General features: G+C 41.1%; 1 protein-coding gene across 2 annotated transcripts in view; it reads right to left on the bottom strand.

Annotated features, from left to right (window-relative positions):
* lin7a (lin-7 homolog A (C. elegans)) overlaps positions 1–10,836 on the bottom strand; it is a 51,624-nt gene extending 40,788 nt beyond the window's left edge. For both annotated transcript variants that reach the window (XM_080886682.1, XM_080886681.1), the window contains exon 1: positions 10,756–10,836. In XM_080886682.1, the coding sequence (XP_080742808.1) occupies positions 10,756–10,792 (37 nt within the window). In that variant the 5' untranslated portion in view covers positions 10,793–10,836. The remainder of the gene's footprint in view (positions 1–10,755) is intronic.
* Between the last annotated feature and the right edge of the window lie 3,945 nt (positions 10,837–14,781).

Below are 14,781 nucleotides of genomic sequence, written 5' to 3'. Positions count from 1 at the left end.
CCAAAGTAAGAAGAAAGGGTGTTGATGTTGCTGTATCTAAATGAGGATATTTTTTCTTATGAATAATGACACAAGAAAAAGTATCTTTCTCTCTAATTATCTGCCAGAAAAATAAAACAAGAAGGTGTCCCGAAGTGTAAAGGAAAACCATGGGTTGTAATTACAGAGCATCTCTATGAGGAGTAGTGACATTGGTCGGAGTAAATGAGCATCAAGATGCAGTTACAGTGTAATGTACTGCTGCCATATTATAAAGAGTGATGACACCAGGAGAGATCCCGTCAGCAGTTAATTTCCCTCTGCTATACGAAGGATGAGGGCATTCTCATTAGTGATACTTACTAATTAAACGAGCCGAGTTCTGGGTGACCTGATAGCTGAGTGGGTAGGCTTCAAATGCCCCGAGCAGCGAGTCCCAAGTTTGATTCTTGGCTGGCAGGATTATTTGTTCTCTTACACTTTCGCCCCCACCTTGATTGCTGTAGGAGTTACTGACTGAACAAAGGCTCCAAAGTCATCCAGCCCAAGTTTTCTTTAGCTATGTAGCTGTCAGGAGTATAAGTAGACTAAATTTTCTCAGAACTAATTTTTTCACTCTGTGCAGTAACATTTATGAAGGTCTCTAAAAAACCCACCAAAACAACATTAATTGCAGCATTAAAGCCACTAAAATGTGGATTATTTTCAACTGCACAAGACAGATTTTATTACCGAGTCTTTCCTGTGCTTTTATGCTCTGATATCATCAGTTCAAGGGAGTCTAGCGCTTCAAACAGACTTCAAATACCCAGGCAAAGGCTTTTTCACTATCCAGAGAGATTCACGTAGTATTCCTTTTCACATCTCAGTGCGAGATCCTACATGAACGTGACCGGAAAACTTTGAGCAAAGTGTGCCAGCTGTATTCACAAAGAGACTGGGAGATAATTGAGATCTGAACTTTACATTGAAATTTCCTATCGCTCTGGGTCACTGGTGATGATGTTCACTTTTGGTCTGCTTTTAATCATATTTGAAAGAAAAACATTTTTAATAATATAAAAGTACCAAGGAAGCTTTTATTTGTTTAAAAAAATGGATAACTTGATTGTAGCTGAACTTGTTACCTCAAGTTACATCAAGTTGAATATAATTGAGCCTGGCCAAGCAGTTCTACTTGAAAATGACTAATTTTTTTACAAAGGCAAATACAAAGTCTTGGCCATATCTAGCTGTTCTTTCTTGATTTTCTTTCTTCTTATTCAGGCTGCTCCCTTTAGGGGTCACCACAGCAGATGATCTACTTCCACCTGAGCATCTTCTTCTCCTGTGTGGTCTTTCTCTTTTCCTCCTGCCCGGCAGCTCCATCTTCAACATCTGTTTTCCAGTATATCCACTATCCCTCCTCTTTACATGTCCACACCATCTTAGCCTTGCCTCTCTTACTTTCCCTCCAATCTGCTCAACCTGAGCTGTCCCTCTGATGCATTTTTAATCCTGCCCGTCCCATCACCCCCAATAATAATCTTAACGTCTTTAACTCTGCCACCTCCAGCTCCGCCTCCTGTCTTTATGATAGTGCCACCATCTTTAAATCACACATCATCGCAGGTCTCACTACCATCTTGTAAACCTTCCCTTTCAATCTTTGTGCTATCCTTCTACCACAAATTACCCCTGACACTCGTCTCCACCCACTCCACCCTGCCTCCACTTTGTTCTTCACCGCTCTTGTGAACCATCCATTGCTTTGAGAATTTAACCCCAGGCATGTAAATTCATCGACTTTCACTATTACTTTTTCTTTCAGCTTCATCTTTCTTGACTTTCTAACTAATTAAAATTAAATAGAGAAGGAGAATAAGGAAAACTGCTGAACAGGGACATAATCAGTGGAAGAAACTGATTATAGCATTGTAAGAGATCCCAGCTGAGGATTTGTTGATAGATTGTGTTATAAGTGCCGAACTCCAAAGATGAAAACAAGAGAAAAAAAAATTATAAGTACCAAAACTGCAGTTCCTCTAACTTCCACTTTAGGCTAACTCTATAAGTGAGTCAATCTCCACAGACTCCCTATTACAATGCCCAACTTTAAACATAAATAAACACATTTAGAGGCGCCTGGTACAAAGAACAGTTTTGGTTTCTATTGCTAATTTTTCCAGTAATTTTTCTCATCTGTACTGGATTACATCTCCAAAACCACAGACAGTGTCACCACCCAGAAACGGATCACCATGTACCCCAACCAGAAGCCTTGGATGAACCGGGATGTTCGTCTCCTCCTGAAGGCCCGCAACACTGCCTTTAGGTCAGGAGATGCACACGCCTACAGTACAGCCAGGGCTAATCTAAAGAAGGGCATCAAAAAAGCCAAACACCATTACAAAAAGAAGGTAGAAGAACACTTCTCCAACTCCAACCCCCGACGCATGTGGCAAGGACTCCAGACCATCACAGACTACAGGACCACCAAACCCTCCCCCGCATCCTCTGATGTCTCCTTCCTCAACGAGCTCAACAACTTTTATGCTCGTTTTGAGCGAGGGAACCCCACAACCACAACCAAAGCAGACATGACGCCAGACCACCAACCTATGACTCTCTCCCCCACCGATGTAGGAGCGGTGCTGAGCAGGATCAATGTCCACAAGGCTGCAGGCCCTGATGGCATCCCCGGGCGTGTTCTCAGAGCGTGTTCTGGGGAGCTTGCAGGAGTGCTCACAGACATATTCAATCTGTCCTCGGCCCACGCTGTGGTACCGGCCTGCTTCAAATCCACCTCCATCGTCCCCATACCCAAAAACTCCAACCCATCTTGCCTCAATGATTACCGCCCAGTAGCACTCACCCCCATCATCACTAAGTGCTTAGAGCGACTGGTCCTAGCACACTTCAAATCCTGTCTCCCCCCCACCCTGGACCCCCACCAATTCGCATACCGCCGGAACAGGAGCACAGAGGATGCAGTCTCCATCGCAATGCACTCTGTCCTCTCACACCTGGACAACAACAACACCTACACCAGAATGCTGTTTATAGACTTCAGTTCAGCATTCAATACAATCCACCCCTCACAACTCATCAGGAAACTGACAGACCTGGGTATCAGTTCCCTCATCTGCAAATGGTTACTGGACTTCCTGACCAACCGCCCCCAACATGTCCGGCTGGATAACCGCTGCTCATCTACCATCACAATGAACACCGGTGTACCACAAGGCTGTGTGATGAGCCCTTTCCTCTACTCCCTCTTCACCCACGACTGCAGACCTGCTGATGGTTCCAACACCATCATTAAGTTTGCAGATGACACCACGGTGATTGGCCTCATCAGTGACAACGATGAGGCCGCCTACAGGGAGGAGGTGGATCGTCTGGCTGAGTGGTGCGACAGAAACAACCTGCTGCTTAACACCGAGAAGACCAAGGAGCTCATCGTGGACTACAGGAGGAATGCTGACCCACATCCACCCATCCACATTAAGGGGACGGCTGTGGAGCGTGTGAGCAGCTTCAAGTTCCTGGGAGTCCACATCTCCGAGGATCTCACCTGGACGACCAACTGCTCCAAGCTGGTCAAGAAGGCTCACCAGCGCCTCTTCTTCTTGAGGACTCTGAGGAAGAACCACCTGTCCTCAGACATCCTGGTGAACTTCTATCGCTGCACCATCGAGAGCATCCTGACCAACTGTATAACAGTCTGGTACGGGAACTGCTCTGCCTCGGACCGGAAGGCGTTGCAGAGGGTCGTGAAAACTGCCCAGCGCAGTTTAACGCAGGTAGATGTCTTTTATGCCACTTCCTGCCATAAAAGACATCTACAGGAAGCGGTGTCTGAAAAGGGCTGGGAAAATCATCAAAGACCCCAGTCACCCATCACATGGACTCTTCACCCTCCTGCCCTCTGGGAGGCGCCACAGGAGCCTCCGGACTAAGACCACCAGGTACCGGAACAGCTTCTTCCCCACAGCTGTCAGACTCCTGAACTCTGCCTCCTGACATCTGACCCACGTTAAACTCATGGACTGAACATACACACACCCACAATGGACAACTGTACCCTCAAACACAATAATAACATGGACTGAACCACCACTCACAACCACTAGCACTTTATATAGCCTCTGTAGAAACTATCTACACCCTCACTTATCTTAACTGCACTACTGTATAGCTCTGTGTAAATAATCATTCTGTACATTCGATAATCTTTAATCCTACAACTGTTTACAACTTGCATAGTTCCCATTTCTGTATAGCTGTATATCCCAGATTCTGTAAAGTTATTTATTTCATATTCTGTATAGTTTTTCATATTTATATCCTGTTCATATCCTGTACATAGCTTGTACTCACTACAGCCTGTACATACTTATAGTTATAGAATATTCACAACATACTTCATACCGTGTACATTATAACATACCATAATAGACCCATTTCTGTAATATACTCACATATCTATATTATTGCTAATATATATTGTAATATATCTATATCACTAAAGCACTTCTGGATGGATGCAAACTGCATTTCGTTGCCCTGTACCTGTGCATGTGCAATGACAATAAAGTTGAATTCTATTCTATTCTATTCTATTCTATTCTATTCTAATTTTTCACTCTATGATATTCTGTATTTATTTATAATCCATAAAGCCCCAACTTTTGGGAATTGAGGTTATATAAACTAACAGCCTAATATTAGAAAATGACTAGAGCTAACTATTAGCTAGCTAATAGCTAACTAATAGCTAGCTATTAGCTAGCTAACTATTAGCTAGCTAATAGTTAGCAAGCTAACTACTAGCTTGCTTGTTTACATTGCTATTTCTAGAGGTGTACATTGGACCTCTTAACCATGTCTATGTTGTTAGCATCTTTTGGAGCATTTGAATGATTTAATTCTCTGACAAATACTGTGTCTTACCTTTTGGCAAATTCTGCTAGCTCTAGTTATTTTGGATGACTGAAGTTCTTGAAATATTTTATCAATATGCTGTCACCAATCAGCAAGTATCTGGAGTATTGATTGGAGATGAATGCAGCTTCTAGACAAACCAGCAACTTATATATTGAACAGAACACATGATGTAATCCCTTTCCTAGAACAGTAGTTCAATATTTCTCATTTTAAATTTTACAATGTAAAAAAGTATCTAAAACAAATATTGCGGTATAAAATGATTATATAGCTGCCACTGTCTGTGTGGCATTATACCCTGAAAACATCAGGCTGTGACTAAAAAAGGTCATCCTCATCATTTGTTGATTAGAGAAAAGGCACAGAGCTGAACAAAGCCACAGTAACACGTAATAAAGGCTTCAACGCTCCACAACACTGTTGAGGGGATGTTTTTGCACTGGGCTCTGTTCCCATTTCCTGACATAATTAGTCATTTATAGCAGTTTACAAAATTTAGCCTAATCCATTTTCAGTATTAAAAGTGTCAGTTTGACAAAACTGCAACAATGTAAATAAACACGTCCGCGTCTGTCTGCGTTTATTAAACTGCAACGCTGAGATTTAAACCTGCGATCCTCTTTTCAAATACTAACTCTAAATGAAATGCTGCTTTCCATCTCGGAGGGTGACAGGCAGAAAAAGTCTCTAATGACCTTTCTCTGACGGGAATCGCACCTTTGTACCCTGAGAAATGCTATCCAGATGTCATGCATCTGGGAGTAAGTTGTCCTGAAAAGCCCTTGCCATCTGCCGCTGCCACTTTGACCTGGGTGCCCTTGGCAACTCTGCTGCTAAAGGCAGTGATAAAAACAAAAGAAATCACAGTCTGAATACAAAAAAATGGGACAACCAAGTTCTCTCCTCATGCCAAGAGAATAAGCTTTAATTTGTCCAACTGCAGCGATTCCACAAGAAATAAATCACTCCTAGAAGGGTAATGGCTCCTGCAGGAGCCTGTGGCGAAAACAGAGCCAGAAAACATCACACTCTTATTGTCGTCTTCATCCTGGGTAATTACTGGGCAATGTCCCTCCAAGACAATTACTGAGAGAACCTTTATTTCTGCATTAACAGGAGGCCATTTAAAATATAGACAGCTATAAGTGACGTCAGCTTGTCAGCACCTCCTTAATCCCTTAAACACAGCCATGTGCATGAGTGGATGTGATGGAAATATGTTCTAGCCGCAAATGGATGAACTCACAACGATCTCTCAGATCTTGCAGTTATTCATTTCACTGTGCTAAGACAAGAAGACATAAACTGTATAAAAAAATGTTCTATTCCAAAGGTCCCTGCAACACAGTGAGGAAAAACAAAATGATTCATAACGGGTTCCTTCTACTGTTGACATTTGAACTGATCACGACCTCGCAGGAAGAAATGCACTGCTGAGAAACCACTTTCTTGTACATGCTGTACAGCTGTAGGTATAAGGAACATAACCGCAATCTTCTAACAATGATAAACCAATGCATTCACCCCTAACACAGTTTCAACCTGTAAATGGCAAATGGACTAGTTCCTAAATAGCACTTTTTCTACTCTGCTTGACCAATCAGAATGCTTTGTGTAACATGTGTCATTACCCATTCACACAAACACTTTTTTCTCTGTCTAAGCACTTTCCATCTAACTTATCTTATCTAACTTTTGTAATCTAGTCTCATCTAACTTTCACAATGGGAACGACTCAGAGTTCAGATTGTTGCCCAAGGATACTTTGGCAGGAGCACCCATGGATCGAACCACTAACCTTCTGATCGGTAAATGACCTTCTCTAAATCTACCTTCTAATCCACGGCCACCCTAAACCTCTGTAACAAGCAGCTAAATTCAACAATTTTACATCTATGTTTTTGTATTCGGGGGAATGGAGAATTTGTACTAACTAAAACAGATACAGCATGGATATTAGAGTGAGTGTAAAGAGTTAAAATCTTCCTTCTAGCTATGGTCAGTGCAATATCCAACAATTGGGTTTGTGGAAATGCGCGTGAAGCCCAGGCGTAATCACCAACTCGTTTGGGGTTGAAATGAACAATGGCAGCAAAGTGAGGGACGAATAAAGATTGCTTTGCAGCTTCTAAATGAACAGACTGGTGGGGATAAAGAACCGATCAGTGTCTTCATCCCATAGCATGTGGTGCAGAAGAGCTAGGAACAAACATCTAATCTTCCAACCACAGGTTCGGGGTTAACTTGTTAGCTCAGAAAACTGCAAACAGTGGGGGCTTTTGAGGGGAGACTTCCACACCACGTTCCTTGTTCTACAATTGTTAACACCAACTACATAATGCCAGGCGTCTACTGCACATCATTCACTGGTTAAACTGATGAAAATCTCCATCAACTTTTTGCTCAATTAAAGACTCTAAATGAAAGTTAGCGGTAGATGCCATTACATCATGGATTGGTGATGGATCCTTTGTCACCGTCACCATCTTTGTGTTTTAAAACAAGAGGTAACCAGTGATTAGAGGATCTTACTGTGAAACTAAGAACACTTTATACTCACTGGATAGCAACTTAAAATTACAAGTCATTAGCTAATGAGTATAGACAATCCCCCTCTCTGACTGTAATAATGACAATATCGTACAAAACTGACTTCATGTTTTAATCAATACATCCTGAAATTAGTAACCGAGTCCAGAAACTCATCAGGAAAGTGTTTACTGAGGCCGTAATCTCACAGATGTCTACACAAGCAGTGTTTTAGACACAGAGTGGTCAACCCTGCTGGCATTCCAGACATTTTTTATAAAGTGAAGGACTTTAATGCAATTAAAAGGAAGGACTACAATTCAGCAAATGAGCTTTATTAGTTCAATGTTTTTTGAGCTGAATTCTGGACCAGGCAGACCATTATAAAATAATGAATATGACACAAAAAAACACAACCAGTTAACAAGTAACACAGATTAACACACAAAACTGAAATGGAGAACGTGGCCAGCATTATCCTGCCATCAGCGAGTAAGCATTTCACTGGAAACATGCAGCTTGCCGGCATTGTCATGGTACTGGTACTAAGTTTCTGAACAATATGCAGTTTATTTTTTGAATATTCTATGTGATTCTTAGGTTCATAGTTATATTTATGTCATGTATAAAGTATGCTTTGGTTCTGTGTGGTTTTCGAGTTTTTTCCGCATTGTCTAGTCTTCTCGTGTGTTTAGTCTCGTTTTCATGTTTGTTTTTCTCTTGTCTCTGTGTCTGATGTTCCCTTTCTGTCTCCTCAGTCAGTCATCTCCCCACGTCTGTTTCTCCCCAGTCCCCGAGTCAAGCCTGTGTGATTAGTCTTCATCTCCATGTTTATCATACTTCCTGTTTTATTTTGACAGTCTCGTCTCTAGTGTATAGTGCACTCAGTTTCGTTTCCCCTGTCCCGTTAGTCTGCATTAGGTCCAGCTATGTTGCCACCTGTTGCCCATCCTCTCGTTATCCTATGTGTATTTTAGTCCTCAGTCTTACTCTGCTCGTTGTTGCATCGTCCACTCATGCTATCTTTGCGGTCCTTGTTTCCTGTTCTGTTGGTTCTAGTTTTAACCTTGTGGGAGTTTCTGGTTTTTTGTATCCTTGTTTTTTCTTTGAGCTTTCAAGCTACAGCAATAAAGCTGCCTTACTTAGTTCATTCCATTGTCTCTGGGTCCTGCATTTGGGTCCTGAAACATAGCCGTACCTAATAGATGTTTAAATTTATCTCTGGAAGTTTCAGTCACAGTGCCCTCTGCTCTCACTGTTTCATACAGAAAGGTTTTCATCTCCGGTGTGTGTCAGTTTGCACTTACATAAATGCCAGATCTACTGAGAATAAAAGGCTTTTTTAAAAATTATACAGCGAAGTTCAAATCCATTGTTCTCTACGGTGCTTGCTTATCACAGTCATTTCCTTTGACAATAACAGGAAGGCCAATGATGTAATATCTTTTCATCCTGCTGTGACCCTGCAAGCCAAGTGGGAGCTCTCGAAATGAACATCTCTGTTCCTTTTCTCCCTGCGTGCATTTGACAAACTCAGCAACCCGGCAGCAAAAGCCTCCACCCAAAAACGAGAGGAGTGCACCTTTTCATTAGCAATTATAGTGTTTTCACCAAAGTGGCAGGATCCGAGGACAGGAAGCCTATAATGTTGCCTGGCTCTGACAGCTCCTGCGTGAAACTATCATTACTACTGTTTGTGCCATTACAGCTGCATTTTCCAGATTGTGGGTATGGATCAGGCCCCGTGTGTACACACGAAGGTCACAGCTGAGTCACTGCCCAAGCAAATGACTAAGATCAGACATGGCTGAATGCTGACAATTTATCAAGTTGCAGGACATTGCTCCTTGCCTTGCTGTTTAAAAATCTATTTATCAGCTTAGCAGAGCCTCCTTTTTTAAAAATAAATCTATAGTCTACTATGAGACATGGGTGGGAAAAGCTTAGGTTGCATTGTTTATCTCATTGCTGGATTCAATCTGTGGCTCATTTCATTAACTCTGCGTGTACAGCACTTCTGCAGCTTCCCAGCAGATTGTGCACCTGTAAAGCTTCACTGCCCTCAGACATTAAATTTCACTGAAGAACAAATTGAACATACGGAAGGGGAAAAAATAGTATACTTTAGCAGTAGATGTTAATGTGGTTAATTACTTAAATCACCAATAACAAGTGACATCAGTCAGATTAATCCCTGCAGAATAATTAATAAAGAGTATTTATATACTTCCCTCATGTGGTTTGGGAGGAGAGCTGACGCTGGCTTTACTTGGCACAGAGTAAAGCGTTAAGGTGTCTGCTTTCTCTATATTTGACGGTATCCATTCCCTATGCAAGGCTTGCGCAATATTACATTTCACCAGCGGATCTGCATTTGGTCTGAATGTGCGACTGGGAGGATTTTTCAAAGTGACCTCAAAAATAGACTCCTTTAAGATGAAAGTGTTGAGTTGTAAAGGGCATCTTCTCAAGTGTACAGGACATTTTGTACTTCCTCAAATCTCCCAGAGGAATTACTATGATATTACGAGAGACCTTAGTGTATTTTAAATATCTGTACAGCATCTTTAGGTGGGAAACTGAACATTTTTTCAGCCTGCATGCATTATTATTGTATCTTATGAATGAGATCAGGGGACTAATGTGTGTCTAAGTTACAAAGTCTGTAATTACTAACAGCTCTGAACGCTAACTGAGATGAAAACAAAACAGGCTATAGGCAACATCACAGGACATTAACCCTCAACTGCGGTTTGTTTGCACACCGCTTCCAACAAGTACAAAACACAACATCTACACCCTGATGAGGGAACCAATCAGCCAGTCTTGCACCTGTCCAGTTCAGATAGCCTGAGAAGTTATCTCCCGTCTAACAAAGTAGATTTTTCGTGTCAAGGCGCTTTAGGATTTGAGCGTTATTGTCTCCGCCAGATGAAGATCAAAAAGCGAGCTTTAACGGGACAATGTTGCCAAAGGGGTTACATAATACAGATGAAATTAAACGGGACGCCTTGTAAGTGGTTTAAGGGTATTAATTTCAAGATGTTCGTGCTCGCAGAAACCCCCTCGGTAGTTTGACGAAAGAACTGAGCGCTCCGGTCTGGAAAAATACACGGACGGAACCGACGGGCTTTTATTTCGAAAAGCCAGAGCTCATATTGCCTTGAAATAGCGACTCGCGCAGACGATGTGTAGGAAATCCGAGCTGGACACACACACCAAAAAACATCAGAATCTAACCAAATCCTCGCTCAAGTTTTGGGGGGGAAATAATCTCTCCGGTGACATGCACAGACTGCAAAGCTCCGAGCGCCTTACCTCGATCCAGTGTGAGCGGTTGGACCACTGTCGCCATGACTGCTGTTTACTGGAGACTGAAGAGCCTACAGGAGCTGCAGCAACACAGGGGGAGAGAGAGAGAGAGAGAGGTTGGGAGTGGCTGGGAGAGGATTAGACTATCTCCATCCATCTCCGTCACCTGGTGCTGTTATCAGCTGTTTTGCACTTTATGCGCTGTTGTTTACGCTCTTAATGAAAAATAGTGTTCACGTTTTATTTGGCTTTTTTTTTTTTTTTTAAATAGAAAATCATTTGAATTTTTCAAGATGAAAAGGAATTTGATAACATATAAAAACCAAAAAATACATTAATTTTTTTTTATTCTTTACATTAGATCAAAAATATACTGTCTACAAAAAAGTGTTGGAAGCGCTTTAAAAGTGCACTCTTTCTAATGGCCAGCAGGGGGAGACTCTTATGGTTGCACCAATACCTTGGCTTTAATTTATGATCTCAGGAAACTGTTTCCCCGATTAGTTTATGGTCGCAAATGCTAGTTTTGGGCCTCACTGAATACACCATAATGTTTAATTGAATAACTACGGACTTATTTAGATTAAAAAGGTAGACTAAAGCATAGTATGTTTTACTATGATTTACAAATCACTTGCCTATGAGGATGCAACGTCTCTTAGTGTCACATATTCCTCACATATGTCTTGATGCATGCTCAATCATCCAGGTAAGTAAATCCCAAAAGGTTGATTCTGTTCATCTGGATGAAAACGTTAGGTCCAGATGAACAGAATCAACCTTTTGGGATTCCTCACATCTGGTTTCAAAGCACCTTCATGCTTTACAACAGGGCTCTGAGAGGTCACAGTGCCTACATTTATCTTTAATACACAATCTTTGGATTAATCATGCGCTGTATATAAAAGATGGACTTGTGAAAACTTTGCCATACTCTGCAGTTTTTCTAATGGCTAACAGGGGGCAAAAAGTCTGATCGTATAGCGTTGCAGTCTGACAATCATATATTTCATTTCGTTTTGCAAGCTACATTTAATTTGAAAAGCTGAGTTAATGTAACCTTATCTCAATGAATGAAATCGATAAATAAAAGACGTCCAGCTTTTCAGGAGAAAGAGTAATGTGGTAAGTTCAACAGAGAATGCGGCCGTGTTGTATTCAAAGTTTTAATGTTGAACATATTGTTTAAAAAACAGGATATAGGCCGCAGCTGTGATATCAGAGTTCCCTTTTCTTGATGGGTTTTCAGCAGCGTTTGGGAACTTAATTGCAATGTTCTACTCTTACGTAGGCACAAAAGGTTTTGTGAAAAGCACTGGTCCTGCTTCCAGACAGTCCAGTTCACCACAAAAGTGTTGCACAGAGTTACAGTCAGCACAACTCTGTCTTCTTGCATACCAAACAGGGTGAGCCATTTCCCTCTGATGGTCATAGTCAAAATAGGGACCCTTTTGGGTCCCCTTGGATTTTTGATTCTCAATATATCAGTCATTTTAAAGACTAGTTGCATGAAACTTGGCTAGGAGTTGCATTTTAGCATTATTTTTAAAATTCATTGATCCCCTCTATGGTGTTGTGTATAGTAAAGGAGATTCACATAAGTGTTACCATCTGTGGTCCTCGTACCATTTTGGGTCCCATTGACTCCCATTATAATCACATATTTTCGATATACTGTAATCCTGACATGTGATAATTTTTTTCTCGTGAATACCTAATGGATCTAAGCCTCAGGCTTCAAAATAAAGGAAAAATATGTTTCGGATCCAATGAGCACAATATTAGGTACAGCACCACCATAGACATTTTCAGTGGTTTTGAATGCAGGACATGGTTATCTTATTATGCAAAATACATGACAATAAAACAGCTGACCACCATAAAATAGTCTCGATGTAGTGGAACTGATATAAGAGAGTGGTGTGAATGTGATTGAGAATATATTTATAATATATATTACGGGTTTCCCCCCCCCCAAAATAAATAAATAAAAAATAAACAGGGGTCTTTATGACAATAAAGCTATAAAAACATAAAAAATATTTACAAATTTATGAAAAACTTTATATCTGTGGTTAGGTCTGAAGTTGTTTAAAAGATCTGATGTGAAAAAAAATGAAAAAACAATTCATAAAATTCATTGCTATATCACCTTTTGGATGGGGACCATTTTGGGTCCCGAGGGATACCAATGGAAGTATATTGCAAAAACTCTTATTGCTCCAAAAATAATAATGCATCCAAATCAATTCTATTCTGAATTCTTTACCTATCCAAGGCTCTAATAACCTCATGCCAAGTAGTTCCATTTGCAACTCATTTTTTGAAAATATTGCATATTATGGTTTTTTACCCCCCAAAGAAAATAAACAGGGGTCTTTATGACAATAAAGCCATAAAAACCTACAAAATATGAAAAAAATTATGAAAAACTTTATATCAGTGGATAGGTCTGAAGTTGTTTAAAAGATCTGATGTGAAAAAAAATGAAAAAAAAAATTCATAAAATCCATTGCTATATCACCTTTTGGATGGGGACCATTTTGGGTCCCGACGACCGTGAAAGGGTGTAAATTTTGACGACCATCCAAGAGTTAAAGAACCTGCCTTTGTGAATACAGACAATGTAAAACTGCCAGAGCACACCTCTTCTTTGAATTGATTTAAGTCCACATATTACTGAACATGTTTATTTTTTACAGTTTATCATAGCCATCTTCTTCCACTTATCCTATTCAGGGTTGCAGGGAGGCTGGAGCCTCTCATGGCCTTCACAGAGTGAGAGACCCTTTATTTCCCTGTAGGAAAAGCAATTCTCTGCATTTATCCCATCCTTAGTGTTTGAGGCAGTGGGCTCGTGGGATCAACTCCACACTTCAAGTCTGTGCCTTGGTCAAGGGCACAATTACAAGAAAATTAACCCAGCATGTTTTGATTGTTGGACAAACTGGAGCAGTTGGAGGCCACGGAGGTGTGGGGAGAATAACCAAACACCACATACAAGGGCGTTACCTTTGCCATGATTCAACCCTAGAATCGGAACTAACAGCTAGTCACCGTTACTACAAGATGATTTTCTATTCAGTGCTATCTACTTGACTCGATCTTTATATTCCTGAATATCGAGAGAGCTCTGCATTCTGACATCAGGAGTGTTACTCAGTTTAGGCTCATAAAAACAAGAGGTAGCCTGACTAGTGCTCTCATGGGACACATAAGATACCTTTTAAAAGAAGAGGGATGGCGGACCTTAGTCATTAAGCTAATAATATGTTGAAAAACAGTCAAAATTGGTATTCCATCTGTCACAGTAATGTATTTGAAAAGTTTCACCATATTGCAGTCAACCAGCTCGACCTGGATTGCATGCTGAATCTCACAATGATGCTCACATGTGTGTTTTGTGCACACATGAACACTTACACAGCTATAATCCTTGCACTTCAGAGATCAGGTGATTGCAACCAAGCTTGTCGTGAAGGCTCATTGTGAACCACTGAGGCATACCGCCTGTTATCTTCTCTCCTGGGTACATGCACTGCATACAGCCAGATAAGGACCGAATGACGGTAGTGAACCTAAATTGGAGGGCTTAAGAATTAATCCTCATGTTTATGTGCTACCACAGAATGGTGCCAAACCGCTGGTTCTCTTCATTTACTGTAGATCTGTTGCCTAATGGTGCCTGCTGCTTTGGCGTGTCTCATATATGGGCAGACATTACAGCTGACAGAAGCCATGCTCAACAGAAATAAGAAGAGATTCCCAGGTTGGAGAGATGCTAAGGCAGCATGACGTGTCACATGGCTCACAAAACATGACTTCGCCATGACAAATGCAAGTTGTAAACATGAATACACACCTGAGGCAATGACTAGCACTTATACTAATATGTGCACAGCTGTTCAGAGCAAAACCTAGGCTCATAAATACAGATATTTTACTTAAATCCCATTTATCTTGTCATGCATTGCACTAAATATTTTAGCCCACACCCAGCTGGGAGGCAAATACCACACCTCTTTACCTCAC

The sequence above is a fragment of the Rhamphochromis sp. 'chilingali' genome, assembly GCF_963969265.1.
Source record: "Rhamphochromis sp. 'chilingali' genome assembly, chromosome: 7".
In the NCBI taxonomy this organism is placed as follows: domain Eukaryota; kingdom Metazoa; phylum Chordata; class Actinopteri; order Cichliformes; family Cichlidae; genus Rhamphochromis; species Rhamphochromis sp. 'chilingali'.
This window is presented reverse-complemented; position numbering and strand designations above follow the sequence as displayed.